This window comes from Anoplopoma fimbria, chromosome 4 (assembly GCF_027596085.1).
Source record: "Anoplopoma fimbria isolate UVic2021 breed Golden Eagle Sablefish chromosome 4, Afim_UVic_2022, whole genome shotgun sequence".
Lineage (NCBI taxonomy): Eukaryota > Metazoa > Chordata > Actinopteri > Perciformes > Anoplopomatidae > Anoplopoma > Anoplopoma fimbria.
In genome coordinates, this window is record NC_072452.1 from 18,208,304 (window position 1) to 18,229,902 (window position 21,599).

The 21,599-nt window shown below is 39.4% G+C and overlaps 1 protein-coding gene across 2 annotated transcripts in view; it reads right to left on the reverse strand.

Annotated features, from left to right (window-relative positions):
- diaph2 (diaphanous-related formin 2) overlaps window positions 1-21,599 on the reverse strand; it is a 354,189-nt gene that overhangs the window by 225,749 nt on the left and 106,841 nt on the right. For both annotated transcript variants that reach the window (XM_054597377.1, XM_054597376.1), the window contains 8 exons: window positions 15,669-15,743; window positions 15,499-15,568; window positions 14,619-14,755; window positions 11,267-11,375; window positions 8,749-8,859; window positions 7,192-7,304; window positions 3,889-4,005; window positions 79-194 (listed from right to left, as the gene is read on the reverse strand). In XM_054597377.1, coding sequence (XP_054453352.1) covers window positions 79-194; window positions 3,889-4,005; window positions 7,192-7,304; window positions 8,749-8,859; window positions 11,267-11,375; window positions 14,619-14,755; window positions 15,499-15,568; window positions 15,669-15,743 — 848 coding nt within the window. The remainder of the gene's footprint in view (window positions 1-78; window positions 195-3,888; window positions 4,006-7,191; window positions 7,305-8,748; window positions 8,860-11,266; window positions 11,376-14,618; window positions 14,756-15,498; window positions 15,569-15,668; window positions 15,744-21,599) is intronic.

Here is a 21,599-nt window from a genome sequence, read left to right on the forward strand (position 1 = left end):
TTATTTCACATATTAAACTTTTGCCAACACACGTGTTAAATAAATGAGTGTTGAAATATGTAGCAATTAATAAAGTACCGATCAGATGGGTGAAGTCCACGTCCAATCTTTTACTGCCAAAGTCCGGGTCCATGCCATTGCGATGCAGGACCACCTGAGACACGCATTCTTCTATCACCTTGTAATACTGAGGCCTGAGGGGTCAGAAAAACATAAAGCAGAACAATTAGACAAGCCACAGGAAAAAAATATGAGTGACATAAACTCTACAAGGCTAATTAACCACAAATTATTCCCTTATACAAGCTAGAGGTCACAAAATGCCATGTCAAAAACTGAGCTGCTGGAGAAAATAGGCACCCTATTAAATTTGATCACTTGCTTCGGCACAATCATGAAATTAGCAGATTAATGGGCACACAGAGCCCAGGTCTGTGTGTTCGTCTGTCCATTTCAAGGTGACAGACGGTAGCCAAGGCTACGCTTGCCCTCTTGCCTAATTTGCAATCATCTTTGCCAATTAGGAGCAACCATAAAAAGTGAAATGTAAATGTAATCAGTGTAATGTGTGTAATTGAAAGCACAATGACCAGGAAAACATGTCAGCCGGTTAGGAGTGTGACTGAGAGCTCGGTGTTGTCGAGCAGGGTGTCTGATTCAGCCTGAGAGTCTCCTTCCGACACACAGGTTGGTATGTAACCTTTTCTCAGTAACATTATCAACTTTAATTGCAAGTGACATTTAGCAAATACAATGGCAACTTAAGGTGAACTCCAAACTGAGAAATCATTATTTTATAAGCATGACATTGACCAGAAATTGATGGTTAAATTCGCCAAAGAAACAACTTTTTTTTTTGATTCCTCTAAAGACCTAAGCTCCATTTATTTTAAATTGGTAGTTGAGATTTGAACTGAGGTAGATGTTGAAAATAGACCCTTTATGATGCTCACAATAAAATGCAGTTTGCTTGAGAAAGGATGGGCAATCAGGAATCTGGTACAGCACTCTGAAATCTTGAGTAGGGGTGGAGTGGGAAGAATTCATTACTAGTAGGAAAACATAGTTTCAATAGCTGGAGAAGGGACAGTCTTCTGATTTAATAATCACATCAACTCCTTTCATCTCATTTTAAAATTACAGTTTCCTAGTGGGCACAAAGTAGAGAGGCTATGTTTACATTTGGGTCCCAAAGCATAAAAATCCAGTGCAACACTCCAAATATCTTCCAGCGGCAGCTGATGTTGTTTTAATTTACATATATTCTGTTCCTTTTTTTAGAAACCATAGTATATTTGCAAGCTCTGCCTGTCTGATGGCTCTGCATGAAGGCTTTAAGGGGAAGGAGCACTGCTGTTACTTAAATGTCATAACTGATTTGAGGAGGCAGAGCTGTGAGCAAAGTGTCTGCTGTAAGGTGGGTTCATTTTGTGTAACACCAAAAAAAAGCAACTTACATCAAAGTATGTGTCGAAAGGAAAAGGAACGTGATAAACAGAAACTTCTCATTATAAAAATCAAATGGAATAGTTGTTTCCAAGGCTGTGACTAACTGTTGCCCATAAATTCAAAGACTGTGTTCTGTTGCTACCTTGTGGGTGGACAGGCCGCATCACGTTCTGAACCAAAATATGAAAGAACACAAATTTGGGAGCCAAAGCAAAATAAGAATAAATCAGCATTTAGGTGCACTGTTTTGAAAGCATGAAATGCCATACATCAAGCCTGAGCTGGCGGATTCGCCCACTCATGATTGGAAGAAGCTAGTGAAAGCTCACACATCGCCCTGCGTGGCTTAAGCACTGTGGCACTCGGCTTACAACTGTCACCGATGTACACCACATTATTATCTCAATAAGCCGCCCTATTTTCCCTTCGTCCTCCATCCTCCGCCACCACCGAGCAGATAGCGACTGGGGTGGAGATAACTACAGACGGAGAGAGTGACCCAGAACTGTCAGGCCCCCCTCCACAGTGGGCAGGGCCGGGGCTCCAGAAAGCAAGCGTGTGTCCCCTGCATCACACCCCACCCCGTCTTTTACTCTGGCGCCTTCATTTCTTCCAATGATAGCTCGCAGTTCAGCACAGCCCCAGCCACTTGATCCAGCTCTGCTCCACATAACCAGTGTAATCCCCATATCGCTAGACTCCAAAAGAGCAGATCTGCTCTACATTTACTGGGTGGGTTTGATGTGCTTCCATTCATTAAGCTTGCAGTGAGAGATTAATTATCAAAAATAAACCAAGCCCCGGAGGGGGAGCGCAACAACTAATGTTGTGTTACGAGGAATGACAGTAGACAAAGCTCTTTAACCCGTTTGCCCACTGTAGACCTTCTTATTATTAGAATACTTATTATATTATTCAACCAATTATCATTTGATGGCGATTATCATTTGACACAGGAATCAAGGTTGCAAGTGTGCTATCAATTCCAATAAAACAATGATCAAACAACAGGATATTATCAGGACAAATGTATTACTTTGAACACAAAGTCAAAGTTTGTCACACAAAACATAACATTTCTAACCTAAGATTTCACAATTAAAGATTTAAACTACAGCCATGCATTGCAATGACCTGTCTATTTTTGTTTTGGTTACAAGTTGACAAAATAGTATACATATACTACACTACTACTGTGAAACACGAGTACTATTTCACATACACCCAATTTTGACCACAGCATTAATAGATGGTAACTGAGGGCGAAGCCTGAAAAAGATACAGTACATAGTATCTATTGGCAATAGCTGCATGTACTGTAGTACTGCATCTTCCATCATCCTAAATCATTGATGTATAGGGAATAAAATACCTCAGTCAGAATGAATTCCTGGTGTTAATGCCTATGTGTGAGTTTATCCTTGCATTTGTGATGGAGGATGAAAAAAATGTTTCAAAAACATATCTTTAAAAAGACCATCATTTCTTTTTTTCCCCCTTTTTTATGAGCAAAGGTACTGATCCCTTGTTATTGCTGTCTCAGAGGGGTACGTGGACACTGGAGCCGAGGTGGACATGGCTGTACTAGCTGGTTAATGCGAATTCTATTCCTCACTTCCTACGAATAGATGTGGAATACATTATTCATGACTCCAAGGGAACAGCAACTTGTCTATGATCAATTCATCTTCTTCCTTGCATCCTGCCTCCTTCTTTAGAGTTCTTTTTTTGTTTTGTTTTTTAAGTCTTATTTCTGCAAAAAGGTCTGAGCACAGCCGGGAATTCATCAGTGTCACTCCAGGAATGCCATTCATACTGCCCAGTGAATGGCATATTTGCTCTCCAAAGGAAAGTAGACCAGTTTAAAATGACCTAATAATTCCAAAATACAGAATCTTATCCCAATGCTATCATTTGCCACCTGATCCACATTGCTTTGCTTTTGGGTTTAAATGTATGATATATACACACACACACACACACATATATATATATATATATATATATATATATTTAAACCCCATATATTTACCATATTTTATGTATGGCATTATATACAACGTAGTTTACTTTTTCTCTGTTCAGACAATTAACTTTAATGTTTAATTTAATTATTGAATAAGATGGCTCAGCTAATAATTGTTAAATGGGCAACAGCTTTGAGTAAATGACAAAAGGTGCAGTTGTAAAAAAGTTGTTCAAGTTTGGCTTCCAAACATCTCTTACGTTTTGGGAGGACAAATCTCTACCAGGCTTTTACTTTTTATGTTGTCAAAGCCAAACAAAAAGAACCACAGACGCAGTTACTACTTCCTGTAAGTAAACACAAAATGTTCAGAGTGTTTCACATCGACTGTTAAAAACAAACAAAAAAAGCATTACATTGGTGATCAGTGAACAATAGAGCAAGTGTTAATGTAAAGATCAAACAGAACTTACCTGATGTAATAGTCGTTCCTGATGAGCAAAAGGTGCTGAAGGACCGACAGGAAGTAGGGCTCTGAGCCGGTATCTTTCACCATATTGGACAGGAGATGGTACACTTCATTCATATCAGTGCAGGAGCAAGGTTAAGGAAAACAAACTGCATGACAATGTTAATTCAGTTTGTTAAGATTAGCTTCCCGAGAAAACACCCCATTTTGAGTTCATTATAGAGGTGCGCTCGACTCCTTGTAAACACTTACATTCGTATTAGTTCTTGTTTTGTTTATAACTACTTATTTTTCCTCACCTCTTGTTTTCCGACAGGCATCATTGTTCAAAAGCAAACAGACGAGATTGCTCTTATCTGTTCTCTCTCTCTGGGGAGCTAAAGCAGTGTAAAGAGCTAAGGGGGGACTGGTGATAAAGAATGCTCCCTCAGGTTCACCTGTCACTCTAAACATCTCGGAGCAGAGCAAATTAATTACATGAGAAAGTCACTGGTTCGAATGTTTAAGGCAAGAGTGATTGGGGAGCCGGTCATTCGCCGGGCACAAAATGTAGTTCAGTTCTCAGATTGAAACTGACATGTACTCAGGAGCAAAGATTCATGTTATTAAATTTGCAAAAGGTATTGATTATGTGTCTAATGTTTGCTTTCGCCAGGAGGAAGTACTGATGGCTTTGACATCTAAAGCTGATGCTCATTTTATTCTTCCTTTCTCAAATATCACATTCTACATATATTTATTGATTATTTGTTTTTAAAAGTATTTATTAGTAATTCCTCTTATTCACTGAAAAAACAAAGTATCTGATATTGAAATGATCAAATCAAAAACAATGCAAGGACTATATGACATAGAGTAAAGAGGATAAACACCTGCACTGAAAAACATAAAAATCCAATCTATATGTTAATGATTTATTTCTAGTCCAACGCTAATTTAGAAATAATACAACTTATATTAGTGTTGTAAAAGTGTAGCTCCAAGAAGCAAAGCACCCAGGAAAATGAATGATTTAGAGCATTTTTTAATTTGTTTGCTTGAGAAAGGAGGATTTCCCCATGGACACTCATCTTGTTTGAAAAAGTGGAATAAGCCCCTCGGATATGTGCACACATGCAGAAAAAAAAAAAAAAAAAAAAAAGAAGACCAAAGAGACAGTTCCTTGTTAAGTTCGCAGTGATGAAAACCTGATCATAACATGAAGCGTGGATCTTGACAATGTGTGCTTAAATATTTACGGAGTGCAAAATAGTGACTGCAAAGCAATGAAGTGACACTTTCAGCATGGTGAGAGCATATGTTACGATTCTCCTCCCTTCTGCTTTTGGAAAATTAAGACTGAACAGACCAGCAGGGCAACATTTTATAATAGTTAATGAGTTTACTAATGTTATGGATCAAAAACAGTTGACCGATTAGAGGGGACCTCCCTAATGTATATGTTTTCAAAGGTCAATCTGAAGATTTTGTCAATTCCCTGATTTGTTTGTCCTAATTGTATTTGTCAGGTTTCATCAACAGCTAATGAGGGATGACTCTGTTAGAGAGCATCAATAATTCAGATAATTTATTTCCTCCAGAAAAAAAAAGAAAAAAATAAACCAGCACATTCTCCATTCCCCATGCCTATCATCCCAAAAAAACAACAATCTGCAACCGCTGCGATTGGAGAGGATCAATTCTTTTTTAAATACTGTTTGACACTTTTCCTATTAATTTCAACAATGTATGTAATTAAACTCCTATCCCATATCAATTTTTTGGGAGAGGGAGGGATGGGAAATACAGGCTCCTCTGCAGTATCATTCCCCTCCCTTGTATTAGCCGAGTATGAGGCCTGGGAGAATTACCAATCCTGTGAGATTCAATTAAAGCCTCACCACAGCAGCATTTGAGAGGACATGAGAAGGAGCTCAGACTGGGAAAGTATCCAACTAGCTTCATCTATCACTAAGCTGCAGACATAAACCTAATGCAGAATGCCAATCCATTCGATGACAACCCCTCCACGCTCTCTGTGTCTCTCTTTTACACTCCCTCTCCAAATAATGAATAAACATGAGTGGCAGTCGAGTGTGACGTAGGGCAGTCAGTGGTAGGGTCAATCAATCAACATTCCACAGCTCATTAATATTCATTAGTGGCCTGGAGTCACCTCCTCGGCACCTGGACCTGGGCCGGACACAGAGGAGACGAGCCTCTCCAGGTTAATATTCATGAAAGTGCTGGGAGAAACAAGACACATATGCAATGCTCAGGTAGTAGATGTACTACCAGCGTGATACCGTATGTGTGTGTGTGTGTGTGTGTGTGTTTCCATGTGTGCTATGCAGGATAAAAGGGTAGCCGAGGCATGCTCCAAGCCCGCAGATCAATACCACATTGTCCTTGGAAGCAAACATTGAGCCTTCTCATTTGTGAACCTGCTGAAGCACATCATTAATCCAGGTGCACTTTTTTTTTTTTCTTCCCCTCTCCATCTTCTCTCCACGTACACAAATACACGACCTCCACCCCCCTCCACCACTCACCTACATGTGTCAACAGAAGCTGTCACTCATGGCAGCACTTTGTGCCAGAACTACAACTCTGGGATTTGTGTGAAGAAAGGTTGTGGGATTGAACATCTGCATAAGCATGTCAGCGTCTGGTTTGTCTGCTCACAGTGTCAGCCATTCATTCATAGCCTTAGAGAAGATTTGTGAATTATTAAAGGGGGTCTTCTTATGGGATGCCTGAGGAAGTTTCCTAACTCTGGACTCAAATACTGCTCACCTTATTAACTTTACACTTTTATTTGCATCTTTGGAGTTGAATTTAGACTTTGGTAGAGAGTTGGGGGAGAATATTCCCACTCCTGAAATCAAAAAAGAAGACAAGGAGGGATGATGCCTTTGCATGAGAAGTCTTGTGCATAGAATATAATCTGACTGCACATAAATGTTTAATTGTCTGTTGTGAAAAGCGCATATGTCTGTTTGATATCTTCCTCTTGAGTCGCACAACGGTCTTACTTTACCCAGCGCCAACAGACAAATAAGAAAAAGTGAAGAGGAGAGGAAGAGAAGCGTAAATAACAAAGAAGAGTAAAGAGATGGAATGTTCAGATGACAGGATTATCAACCAGGTATAACAGGACGGAGATGGATATCGTGCTTCTCAAATCCTTCTCAAATGAACAAACCCACGAGAGGTTTTGGCCTGTAAAGCTTGACCAAACCCCCAATATACACTCAAATCTTGTCCTAGCTCTGCAGGCATCTTTATCTGTATATTCACACAGAGGGTGAAAAAAAAAAAAGGATATTCCATCTCGGCTCGGATGTCATCCAGGCGATGGGAGAGTTCGATAGAGTCCTCCTCCTTGTTTTCATTGAACACCTTCAGCTGGATGTCGAGCTCCTCTGTCTCTTTTAGCTCCTAGAATGAGTTAGACATACGGCACATAGCTGAAAATATGAAGTTATACAAAAGGTCATCTTGCGTTGCATATTATGATAAACAGCCGTACCACCTGCAAGGAATATTACTATAGCATTGGTACGGTTGAATCTTGTTTTAAACTTGAATGTGTAACTGTTGAGCATCCCTATTGTAAAAAACTGTAATGCTAGAATATTAGTTTTCCTGTTCCAGCTGTAGGACAGTGAACCGAGACGCCCTGAACCCATTCACTAGGTATTCCAGACAGTACCCATTCCTGCACACCTGTTCCAGCCACGAGGGGCTACGGCATTGCTCTTTACCACCTCTCTATGAATCACCGGCAGTGGAGTTTACAGACGGAGACAGGGCCAAATGTAACCCAATTTCTGCAGGTATCAATCAACCTGCGCTGTTTTTTTCCGGGTCCACCATCTGTCTTTTGCAACAGAGGATTGGAGGGAGGTGCACAATGCCACAAAATAGGGGGGACGGAGAAAGGGAGGGCCAAATACATGTGTCAAGGACTATAAGAACAAAACAAATTGTGCTCTTTTTTTTTCCAGCGCAGTTCATTTTTTTCTTTGCCAACAGCTACGCCGGCTCCTGAGCATAATTCATAATTACATGAACGGGTGTCAGCTTGAATGTCGGCATTAAAAGCGGTGAACGTGGCATTCATAAATGACTGTACACTGAGACTTTTTTTCATATCGGGGGGCAGAATTGGAGCTAATTAAAGTAATGACAGTAATAATCAACGGGAGCAGCTGGGATGACTTATTAACAACTGGCTCTGTGACACGTTCACCCCGCTCGCTACAAACGAGAGCTTGAGTGATGAGTTGGAGCTCGTTTGCCTTCGCCTCATGTGAAGATGTGTAGGCCTGCTGATAATGATGCCAGGACGACCTGTGTGATGAGGTGCTGGCACCACATCACACTTGACACTAGCTACTACTGCTAATTATACCACTACTACTACTTATTGCATTAATAATATATAAGGCTATTCTTATTTAGGTCACTTGTGTCATGTGGGACTTGGATTATTTGGTTTGGAGTGTGTTTTATCTAAAGACAATTATATATAAATATCACGTTCATTTTAAAGTGGTTGCATGACTGAAAATGCTGTTTAGCCATCTGTTAATTATAGTGTAAGAAATTATGTTACTTTCAAGGTTGGGCACTTAACCAGCATACATTCAAGCTGTTATGTGTTATGCTGTAAAGCTTTGATTCTGCTTGGTGGACTTGGAATGTATTCAAAGAGCCAAAGGTAAGACAAGGTGCATGGTTCTAACAGAATAACCACAAAAATATTGTTCTGTGCTCATGACCAGAATTTTGACGGAACCGACTTAATTCATTTAATGAATTTACTGATTGATACAGGAAAAATTCGACATTTGGGCTGTGAGACAGCGTGATAACTCACAGGTAGGATCTTCTTGAGGCCGCATCTTAAGAACTCATTACGCAGATGTATCCGGAAGTCCAGGTCATCAGGGCAGGTGACCAGGGCATTGATCAGCTGCATACAAGCAACCTGTGGAGTACACAGACAAAAGGACAGAGAAAGAAAAGAGAAATGAGACAAAAATGTGATTTTTCTTGCAAAACATATCAATATCAAATCTAGTTTGAAATCTACAGAACAGGGATTGCAACGAAGAGGGGAGAAATGGAGAGAGAGAGAGAGAGAAAAAGTGCAGGCCGAGGATGTCTCAGTGTGCATTATTAATGAATTTATTGGTAAGGAAAAAGCCTCAGTGCTTGTGTGTGTGTGTGTGTGTGTGTGGTGTGTGTTGGGTGGAGGATGGGAGTTAAGAGGAAATCACCGGTGAATTCTAATGAGCAGTAAGGTGTTTCAGGGGAGCAAGCCATGGATAAGACAGTTTTCCTTGGACAGACAATCGATAGCAGGCTGAAGGATTCCCATGGACGTTGTGAAACAATGTCTTCTGAAACCTTGACCCTGGACTGTTGGCTCGTATGTGTTATTAATAAGAGCCCCAACAAAGCTGATTCTGTGTGGTTTCCTGGATCAGCTTTGTTATTTTTTCTGGGTCAACCTATTTCAAACCTCTCAACCCACAACTGCAGATATTCACAGGTAATGTCACCTGCATATAAGCTATGACAAACTTTATTTTCACTCATTATCTTGCTTTGCCCCTTAAACACTTTTCCACACTTTTATACTGTAATATATAATTAGCGCTTTAATCAAATGTATCAGCTTTTTGAGTTTTTTAGGAAGAAGAAAAGCTTCCTAGATTGCGTGTTATTATGCAATAATGATATACTGTATGATACTGCATATTCCTTTTGGAAAGCACAAGCTTGTTGCAGTACGGGATGCACCACCATTGGCTCTGTTGCACCGGTGCACTTCTTTATGTTCCACTAAAGCATGAGAGACTCTCTGCAAGAATCTGACATTTTACTGTATCCACCAGAGGCCAGATTCAAGAAAACAGAATTCATGCAAGTGAGGAAAGCCATGAGGCTCATGGAAAATGATGTCTCTTCTTCTGCACAGGGATTGATACTAACATCAAGCACCTCAAACATACCTCGGTCATGTACAGTGGAGTGGGAAGCAGTTGTGGTGTGGGTGGGGGCATTATCTGTGTTAGGTTAGGGGGGCTCCAAACAGCGTAATTAAAAGTGCTGGGACGGTTTTAAGTGTGGTGTGGACTGGATGTTGCATGAATGTTAGTTAGAGTCTGATGGTGGCACCTTGCATGGTAGCTCTGTCATCAGTGTGTGAATGGGTGACTGATATGTAATATACTACTGATTGTAAGTCGCTTTGGATAAAAGCGTCTGCTAAATGACTGTAATGTAATGTAATGTAATGTAAGTTGAGATGCCGAGTTTCTCTCGTGCTCAGTGACAAGTATAACCGGATCTACGGCAAAACACATTTTAATCACATTAGCTAACTCTACTTCTACAGCCCATCACTGTTTTTTTGGGGGATAAAAAGTCTATTAATTTCCTTGAACCCCCTGCATCAGCAAAGCATTTTAATTTACTTCACAATTAGCAGAGCTTCATTTCATTAACCGCAAAATTTAAAAGGAAAGACAACAGCCTCCTAATAAAAGAATATCTACTTTCACTTCCACCACCCGCCTCATCAGTTTCCTTCATGACTTTTTCCTTCATGACTTCACAATCCCCGCCGTTAAAAAAGTAATTCCTTAAGTAATTTCCCTGCTTTTGGTTTCACAAAAGCATGTTTTAAGCGGGGTTTTTATTGCTGTTGTAGAGTCTTTCCTGCTGCTGAAGAAAACTAGTGAAAAACGAAGAGCGGTATGGTGCTGTAGTTGCCCTTTCACATCGAGTCCTCTGAGACCCAACTTGACAGCAGCATGGGAAAAAAAGCTGGGAAGTATTTGTAAGATGTGAGAAAACATGAGCAAGATAGTGAGAGGAGGAGAAAATGTGAGAAAGCGAGAGGGAAGACAAAAAGTTTAGAGATATTCTACATCAGTGTTTAAAAAAAAAAAATAAAGCAGATGTTTTTGAGCTCCTGGTGCATTTTAATAACCCAGTGATTGTGTATTAGTAAAGCTCAGTCTGAGGCACAATGGGCCAGAGAGTGACACAACTGTCTATTTCAGTCCTGCCTTGCATTAAACTTCGTCTTTTTCAGAACAAAAAACAATATCTGTCAATGACACTGAGCCGGGTTCCTGTCCACTGTACATGTCACAACTCCTGATTTGTTAATAAGTTGCTTGCTTCTGTTTAAGTTTGGGTAGTATGAATCAGTGTGTATGACTATAAGAGGCATCCTTATATACTGTAGTACAGAATAACACAGTATTCAAAGTGATATAGAGTAACAGTGGTATCTGGTTACTGAACCAAGGGTCACTTTTATCCTTTAAAATAAGTTATCTAATAAAATATATGTGAATGTCGGACATGTGATTCCTAACCTGGAGCTGCTGGGCATCGTGGTTCTCCAGTCCTTCCACAATCGATGCAAATCTCTCTTTATTGTTCCTCTCTGCAGCAATTGTCATGGCAGCTAGGATCTTATCCAGGCTGGAAGAAAACAGGGAACAGGGAGTAGGCACAAACACAAAAGTCAACAAACACTTTTATCACCCCACTGACAGAACATTTACTCACTATTTCCAGCTCAAACACCATGTATCTTATCTTCCCTTGTGTGTTGGTGTGGACATTTGCTCGGCCAGTCTTTGGTCACCCTGACAAATGCTACTGCTTTCTTTCCCCCTTTGATTGCAACCCGGTCTATTATTGCTGCAGTATCCCATTTTGACCTCATCATTCTCGTTGCTAAGGTGATGCTAGACAAAAACAGGGTTTTTACTGCAAATGTGTTCAGTTGTCAAAGCAATTGTGGCTGAGTGTATTTGGCTGGGTGAGAAAGGGCGCAAATTATAGCAGGGACCAGACTAATGTGCAAATACACCTATTGAGAAGGTAAACAAATTGAGTACTTGCAAGGGCTCAAGGCAGCTCATCTAAATAGAGCGTTGGACAATTTGAGCCTCTAAATGTGAATGAAAGAGACATTCTGTGCTGCATAAACAAACACACACACACACACACAGACCGCAATTTCAGTAAATTGATGTCTTATGAGCACTTGTTTAAACACTGATTTATGATTTGCGTAGAAAATAATTGGCTACAGGTGGTCTCTCTGTCACTGCAAGGCCACATTTGCTACGTTGCCTTCATCAATAGGTGAGAACTCAGGAGCTTAATCCCTTGTCCTCAACCTTCTCACTCCCGTGGCTCTTAGCTTGATATATATAAGTCCGCTGATCCGATAAATAAATAAATAAATACATAAATACATAAAACGGTCGCAATAGCTATCAGCTGTAGGGATGAACCAATGTATGCATGTGCAAGTGTACTCGCACAAGCATCATAGGCTCGCTGTTGCCATTTTTATTACATTATATCAACCCCACAAAAAAGAAAATAACACTTTCAGAATGACAAAATACTAGAGGACTGTATGCGTGGAGTAAGCTTGACAAAGAGATAAATTGAACGGCCATGCTCTGTGATAGGGGTTACAGAGTCACAGCGAAGCATGGGGAGCTGCATACTGAGTGACTTTAAAGCCAGTTCAGACGGTGCTTCAAAACAGCAGAGATAGATCTGCTTAACTTGTCTTGTTCCCTTTTGATGCTGTCAGCTGAAGAGGGTGTTGAACATGAGCCAGCGTCACAACGCTGGTTGGCAGAGAAGTTTCTGCAGCAAAATAAAGTGACGCCTCAGCTCCTTTGGTTGTCATTTCTACAGGATAGGTACATTTTAATGCAGGGCTATGAACATGGCAAAGGTTTTAGATGTTTGCTTCAAACTATTCTTGATTAATTTGAGAACGGAGGGAGAGAGACAGAGAGGGAGATATTTGTACTATCCATACACCACGTATCTGCTTACATATAGTTGTTTGTGGGTGTTTGTATGCAAGCAGCAAGCCTTTGTCAGAGATTTATAGCGGGGACTGTAATAAACAATAATAAATAAATAAATACTTGTAGCTATGCGTATAGTAAACATCTGTGCTTAATGTACCGAGTATAATTTAAATTTCATAAAAAATGTAACTGAATCTAAGTAGACCAACGAAAAAAGAATGATCTTGAAGCGTATCATCTGAAATTTAATATGAATTGGATCAAATGAATGTATAGTTCATAATTCACACTACTCGATATTCTGTAACTTAAAAAAACGTTTCCAGATTTCCATTTGCAGATTCACGGTGCTACATGGATAAAGGCCTATCTGGATGGTCGGAGATGTGAGACACGCTGAACTGAACTCAGCTTCTCCAGCAGACTTTGTGGGTTTGTTTATTTCCAACACTGCATACATACTGACTTTGAAGTGCCATTGTTATTCTAGTCTGGCCCTGTGGGAAACAATAAAAAAAACACTCCCCTAAATCCAATTTATAAGCTGTCAGACAGGTTGTGTGTCTGTGGCAAACTACACTGAGTAGTTCAACACATTAAACAGACTAAACTGCATCATCTGACCATGTGACCTAACAAATGTCTATACTGTCTATACTGTCTGTAAATGCAGTGTATGCTCACAGTGGGTGACCATGTATGCATGCAATGCAATCTCCGTCTGAGCGTATGCCACCCAGAGGGAGAAGATTGAAGCAATAGTGATTTTCTAGTGTTGACAAAAAACAACCATCTCCTTCCCTCTTGCTAAACATCACAGAGCGTGTAAACACAGCAGTGATGGACCATATCTCTTTCATTGTCATATTTTCTTTTTTTTCTGTCATCAGTTAGGATTTTGAATTGGCATTGTGCTGTTTTCATATCAGCTGTGATTTACTGCGAAAGATAAGGGAACATGTCCCTCATTCAATTTCGAATACTGAAAACTTGCTTGCGACTTTGAATGCAGGAGGTTAGGCAACAATATTTAAAGGGACAGTACGCCCTAAAATTAAAATATACATATTTTTCCTCTTAGCTGTATTGCTATTCATCAATATTCGTATCACTTCTCTTGAATATAATGGGACTATATGGCACCAAGCTTGGTTTGAAAGCATGTAAGGTTTAATGCATGGAACTGCTCACAACAAGGACTCTGGGGGTGAGTGACAAGGTCAGGATTTCTGGGAAAGGACATTGCTGTTGAGTTGTTCAAATGAATTGTTTTTGTGTTTGTTTTAGCACCACAAGCCGAATGCCATATAGTCCTATTATATTCGAGAGAAGGCAGACTTCTCTAAGGCTGATATCTGCAAAACTAGGCAACACAGCAAACCAATCTTGATTGATAAAAAGTACTACAGGTAAGACTAAAATTGCAAATTTTGGATTTTGGGGTGAACGGTCCATTTTTTTGTGTAAGTAAAAAGGCCCTTTCAAGGGTCAGTTCAGCCAAGTTACATAACAAAATACCCTTAGTTAAGTGGGAAAAAAGCAATGAAATTTTATTGTATTTTCAAATGTGTTGATGTTACTGAAAGCTCTGGACTATTTCTCCATTATGTCATATTTACACACTCTGGACATCACAAGTGGATTTCTATTCACAATTATGTTCTCAGGGTAGTAGAAGTAAATCTCAATGGCAAATATTTTGAAACTTCTGCAAGTACAACTGAACCTCTCAATTACGTAATCTGATAAAATCTTTAACATTCTTGGGATATAATTTACATGTTGAGTGGGTGGGCATATCTAGAGATGACATAAGAAAGTGTGGAAAAGCAAGATGTGTGCCAACAAATGGGACAAATTGTCAAGTAATTTGACTTACATATTTTCCTCTCCAATAATACAGAAAGCGGAGAGGATTTTGACAATCTCGGTCATCATGTTGGTCTGTTTGGGGTCGATCGCTCGTGCCAACAGCAACAGGCTCCGCTCATCTCCCAAGATCCTTTGCAGTCCATACTGTGAGACACAGAAGGGAGGAGGTAGGATACAGAGGAGGTCCATTGAGAATAAATTAATGAGAGCATTTGCATGTATGGAGAACTTTCACTTCAAGTGAGAAATGATTTATAAAAAGAAGCTAATATACTTAGAATTTATAGTCAGCCTTAATTTGCTTTTAAGGAGGGACAACGAGGCCATGGGAGAAAATGGAGAGGATGATAAATTAATTCAATTCAGGACAGGACTATAGGGACACATACTTCTCGTCTCCTGTACCTTTTAGTCCCCCCACAACTGAAGGAATGGGCAGAGATGACCACATGTGGGGATTAACTCTGAGAGAAGCAACATCAAGAGTCCGTCTATCCTTGAAATGTGTGCCACTTTTCAGAAATGAGCAAGACCCTCCCAAAAAAAAGGATAATTCAAAGATCTGAGACTGTGGGCTGAAATGGTAAAATTAGCTTCACTTTGCTGTGTGCCTCTATCCCAGGCTTGTCATAGTCCAGATTCAAATCAGGCTTTGAGTCCTGGCCACCTGAGGTACGATAAGACATTTCTTAGATGTTTCATAGATGTGCACAAAAAATAGCCCCTGTGACTGCTTGTGATAGACATTACCTTTACACTCCGACGAGTCAATATAAAGTCATTTAGTACTGCAACAAGCTACATCATTTCACCATGCAGGTACATCGAGGTAGAATTAATTATGTCATTAATTAATTGTGTGGATTACTTTGTTGACTCATACAGACCTTATTGTTCATGAAAGCCTTCAAGCACTGGATAAGTTTGTGCTGGTTCCGTTTATCGATATTCTCTTGCCTGGAAAAAAAAAAGTTAAAAAAAAACGATGAAAAGGAAATTGTGATTTTATGAACACAACAAGGTACACAGAGATGGGATGTCATAGGGGTTCACTTACTGTTTCTTGTCCAGCAGCTTCTCCAAAGCATCCAGAAGAAGACCGAGACCCTCATGACCGAAGTTATTAACCCAACTAGAAAGAAGACACAGACAGAAAAACAGTTACCCAATATTCAGTAAAAAATTGTTATTGCCCTGGTGGTTCATTGCAAACCATGTTGATTCACAGAAGTAATTTAGATGTATATCAAAGGTTTAACACTCACTTGGATACATTGACTGTTTCAGTTTGAAATTCTTAACACGGGAAGCTGCAAATAAAAAATATCATGCACTCCCTACTACTGCATACAGTCTGAATGAGTTTGAATTTAAACTGTACCCATCTACGAGCAAATGAACGTACATCCATCTTAACTAGTGTTCCCATCGCTAAGCAGTTTGTATCCAGGGCCCCCTGTGAGCCGCTGTGTTCCTGTGCCAAAAGATTAAGCATTGCGAGAAAGATAACACTGTAATCGATAATGGATTGCAAGAGATAATTGGCTGTAAACCACAGCGTATCAGGAGATGGCAAATGATCCAGTACAGATGAGCCTGTTTGTCTAAGCCAGGAGCCGAACGCGGCAGGAGGAGGGTTGACAGAGGACAGTGTGGTTGCAGCCAGATTATGTCATTAGCATTACTAGTTTTCGGGCCCCTAACTGTCAATAACGCAAAATGCATGAAACTATTTCCTGACATTAATGGGGCATATGTCAAAGATTTATCCCGCCTTTTTGACAATGATTTCAAATAATAATGGTTTGAGTATTAAAGTCATTTGTATTGACTCAGTGAGTCGGAGGAAACCCTCAATTGGGGTGAGATGCATTAGCCTGAGGCAACTGGCAAAGTTGGGGTGAGGTATTTTCTTTGATCTGTGACTAAATTAGCACAAGCTACAACCTCCAACCTACAATTACTCAAATTCCATTAACAGGGAAGCTCAACCAGTTTATACGTTATTGATATTTAGTGTAGTGTATAATGATGATTGGTTTTCTTAATAAAAACAAAGCATCATAATGCTACATATTTATAAATGTCTGTTTATAATGAACCTTCCAGTTTGAATGTTTCCTTCCCTACTGGAATGCCGGCATGCTTTGAGCATATTTAGGACCATAAAAGAATAAAGGACAAACTGGCACAGTTTACAGCAGAATAATAATACAGTTATATATATTTGTGATGGGGAGCTGGTAGTAAATGAGACATGAGACGGAAAGGACACAACATGAGGGAGTGCAAATCAGTAAAGTCTTTGTTCATGCTGGTGGTAAAGTCAGTCTTCAGAGAACAGGAAATGGAGAATTTTGGTTTATTGCACATTGTAACTGCAATATAAGATTCTGGGAATGCGGGGTCACCTCAACAAGAACAGCCCCGGCAATAAATACTTTGTCCTCTGGATCAAGGACAAGTAGAGATTCTACATAAATATGTGTGTCATGCTAATCTTATGGTTATCACAGCAAACCTGTATAATATATAATATGTTTTGCCATAGCTTCAAAAGACTATGTATGTATAATTTACTTCAATTTGTAACCAGTTTATGAAGTAAAGTGATACATCGTGTCATCACACATGTCGATCATTTATAACAGACATCTTTTTATCTATTCATTTTGTAAATATGACTTAATTCTCGATTAAATTTAGGAGAATCTCTTTGGTGAGAGGATTCTGTCCCCACTGTGTGCTTTCTAGTAATGCAACAGCTGGCTTAATATTAAGTTATAGTTCGATTTTAGGGTTCCCATTTGATACACTGACAATACTTTTAAAAAGTAGTTAGTTCTGAACTATTATAGTTTTTTTTTTTTCATTCTCTGTTTTTAGTGTAATAAGCTAATAACTGACTCTCTTAAATTAATTAAAAAAATGATCGTGTTTTAGGGGTTGATCCTTATGTCCATAAAACTTTACTTCAGGATAAAAAAAAATGCAGCAATAGGAATGTCTTCATGGTGATTCTCATGACGACCAGAACAGAGCAGAAGGGAGGCTCTGGAGGAAAATTTGAGGAAGTGGACATCTGGTACGTTTGGAAATGAGCTTTTATATAAACACACATACACACATACTGTCACACAGACACCAGTCAGGGAACCCATCTATTGACTGGCTGTGAACACTAAACTGAAAGACTGAAAAACGATTTCAGTGGTCAGAACAAGCCAAGCCACAGTAAATACAAAACATTTGTTTAACAACAACATTTCAAACTACTCCAATTCTACACTTATCACATAGCCAATTGGTTGAGATTCTGTTCATGTTACGTTCCATTTTATTTCAGCTCTGCAATGAGTGCTGTCACATTTGTATGTAGTGAACAACATTTTGTTTGGTTCTTTGGAGTAACCGCAGGATAGGACTAGTATATTTTGACATTCAAATGCTTTTAAAGTGTGAATTAAAAACTTGGATGAAGATGAAAATCTTGAAAAAACCTCTTGTAGCAAAACATCTGTAATTGTGATGTTTTTGCTACAAGTTGTTACTTCACCGCTTCACAAAAAAAAGTCAGAAAGTTTAACTAATAAATACCTTCAACAGAGAAGTTGCAATAATTAAAACTGAATATAAATTGGAAATTTGGCAACAGATGTTAGTGGAAAATGTCTGCTGTCTGCTCCATTTTTTACATTCTCGCTATTGTTGTTGGACTGAAACCAAATAGACATAAAAGAAAGAAAGGGACTGGGGTTGTCTGTGTGGAAAGTTTCTTATCTAAAATGTATGCCTTGCTGCAGGTAGCAACATAATGCAGGCCTCCTCAAGGTTTTTGAAGCACTAAATGCTTTGACTCCTCCCTACATCCCAGACTGTCTATCATGTTCTGTCCCCTCACGTATACCCTTAGGTCCTCTGCAGCTTGCCTTCTAAATGTCCCCTAAGTTGCCACAAAAAAAAAAAAAAAAAAAAAAAAAAAAAAAAAAAAAAAGAGGTATGGTACTTCCACAGTGTTTGTCCTGAGGCCGTGCAATGCCATTTCTCTGTTCATCTGAGACACTGCCTCAGTGGACAACACACTATTACAACTAATAACTCAAATAGCAACACTACTACAATGTCTCTTACTTGTAGTGGTAATTATGTTACCGCCCACACACACACACACACACACACACACACACACACACACACACACACACACACACACACACACACACACACACACACACACACACACACACACAGGCTGCTGGCTCTTCTTTATTTCAACATACCATTAGCATTAATAAAGATTACAAGCTCACAAATGATCATTGGGTATTCCAGTGAGGTAAACCTTGTTGCTTATGAAGAGCATTGACACTCGTATTGTTGGGGTCTAAAGCGTTATTCGGTCAAACATGACATACTTGTTTCTCTTGGACAATAAAATATCAATGTATCACTTCAACATTGAAGGAACAAGAGGTCGCATCCGTTCCTAATCAGTTTCTCCTCCTAATGCGGGCACACATCCAAGGATTTCATTAACTTGTGGGAGAACTTGTTCATCTAATATTGATGGCTATAATCCTCTAGTTAAGTGCCACCAAATTGTGTTACTTTCTACAATCATGTATGTTCCGCAGGCAAAATGAAAAATTCATGGTCGGTCTTAGGGGAGCAATTTCTTATTTTTATATGTTATGTTATTTCAATTGGCTGGATGCAATTATGTTGTAGTTATGCTAACTGCTATCAAATGTATGCATTGGAAACCTCACAGTTTAGCACATGTTTACTGGCAGGATGCATGTTCACTTAAAAAAAACATTTCAGCCGCATTATGTTGTGGACTTTCTGTTAATTTAAGACAACAAAGTCAAAATGTCTTGCAGTGAAATGACCATCTGTCTTCCTGTCAATGTATATTAGTTCCCCCAAAAGACCAAGAGACGTTACTGACTTTCTGACATTGGCTGCCATAACATATGTAGTTATGCATGAGCACATATTCATCCATGCATTTAATTTATATACCGCATCCTTTCCAGGGTCACAGGAGACTATCACATCATGCATTTCACGAGAGGCCGGGTATAAGATGGAGAGGTCACCAGTCTATCACAGGGCATACACACAGCCAGAGAGACGGAGAACATTTTCCAGGAAACCCAGAACATGTTTATTCCAGAAACACCAGAAAATAGGTCCATGTTTATTGGCATGTTTGAACTATATCTATGTCTGTTTTTATATTACATGATTTCCAAGCTAAACGGCAGTGAGACTTTTAATGAATAAATAATAATAAAAACTATCACATTCGGTATTTACAAAGCTCACTTCAAACTGTACTTCAAGCTGCTTCACTGAGAAAAGGAGCAGGAACAAAATGAGCCGCTGTGGTACTTCAGACGCTAATATACATGTCGTCTCAGGACCTGTTTTTATTTATTATGTCTTCTGCCACACACATGCAGTTTGCTACATGTTGGTACCCTTAGTTCCACTCCAGGCTGAAATGTGATGACGAAATGTGACTGCACATCGCCAGCTGCATCAAGTGACTCAACAGCGACAGAAAACAGCGAGAGGCCGACTCTCTCACCCTTTGTTTGACGGATGGCTGGTCTCGTGTTTAGATGGCTTGTCAGCGCATTGATTTCAGTCTGTGGGCCGGTGTTATTATTTTATCATGGCTAGGTGGGGAGCTTTTTTATTGAAAGCTTCTGTGCAAGTGCAATATCTTTCATATTGTATTACAGGCAAAGCCATACAACTGTCCCTCTGTACGAGTACTGACCTATTCAGTGCTGCAGTGTTCCAATTGAAGCCCAAAGCTCGGCGCAACAAAGAGCTCTGAACATTATAGCTTGAAACCGAGCACCACCAGTGTCTGCGTAGTGATTTACCATGCCAAACACAGAGCTAACATTATACTCTGATCAATATAATAGCTTGCTGAAATAACAGTAATGCACAGGGCATATTAGATGGCAGAAATTGGATATAAAATATTTACCATATTTTCTGTTTTATCACGTATCGAAAAAGGAATATGTTTCACAAAACAGCTTTTAAGAGCAGAAACTTTAGTTTTTCCTTCTTCTAATGTTTCCTTTAGAGCTTTGATTTATTTGATTTTAATCTAATTGTGTTCTACAATTTCAGAATTAGAGGTCGTGGCCATTGTGACTGTTTAATACAAAAAATCAATACAAAAATAAAATCACAAGACTGATTCACAGAAGATATATAGTCACACAGAATAGATCTTCTGTTATCAGTGCAATTACAATAAGTTAGTATTATTCATTTATTCACTTGTGTGCTGTTAATTTGCTGCTTTCAGCTGTGCATCTTAGAAACTTTACATTTCAGACTCTTAGTTTGCTTGTTTAATAATTCATCTCACATCCTAGCTATGAAACTAAATGAAACAAACCCTATAAACTGAATAACAACAAAACAAAACAAAATCCTTAAATCTACAATACACTGTTTCCGCTGTTGTTTTGAATCTTCCACCTCACACAAAAAGCGAGTTAAATATTTAAGAGATTGTCGATTCATATGGCAGAACCGGAGTTACATATACAGAGAGCCAAAATCATTGACCTGTGCCGTCCTTGAAGGAGAACGACGAGCAGCTGCTATCCTTCAAGTGTAACTCCAGGTAACATGCACTCTCTCCACCCAAGTGACAGGTGCTATGTCACTCCACTGAGCTGTCCTGATAATATCTCAGGTCTCCGTCTCCTGCTGCCCTGCACAGTTCCTAAATATAAAGCATCACAGCAGATAACGTGTTGTGGCTTGACCATGCAAGAGCAACCAGAGGTTTTGGACTCGAGTCAGACTCAAGACACAAAATTGATGACTTTAGAAAAAATTAAAACAAAAAAAGACTTGCAACTCGACTTGAACTGTAACACCAATGACTCATATCATTATTTGAACTCGAACATTTTTACTGAATACCTTTCATTGAGCCCCAAGA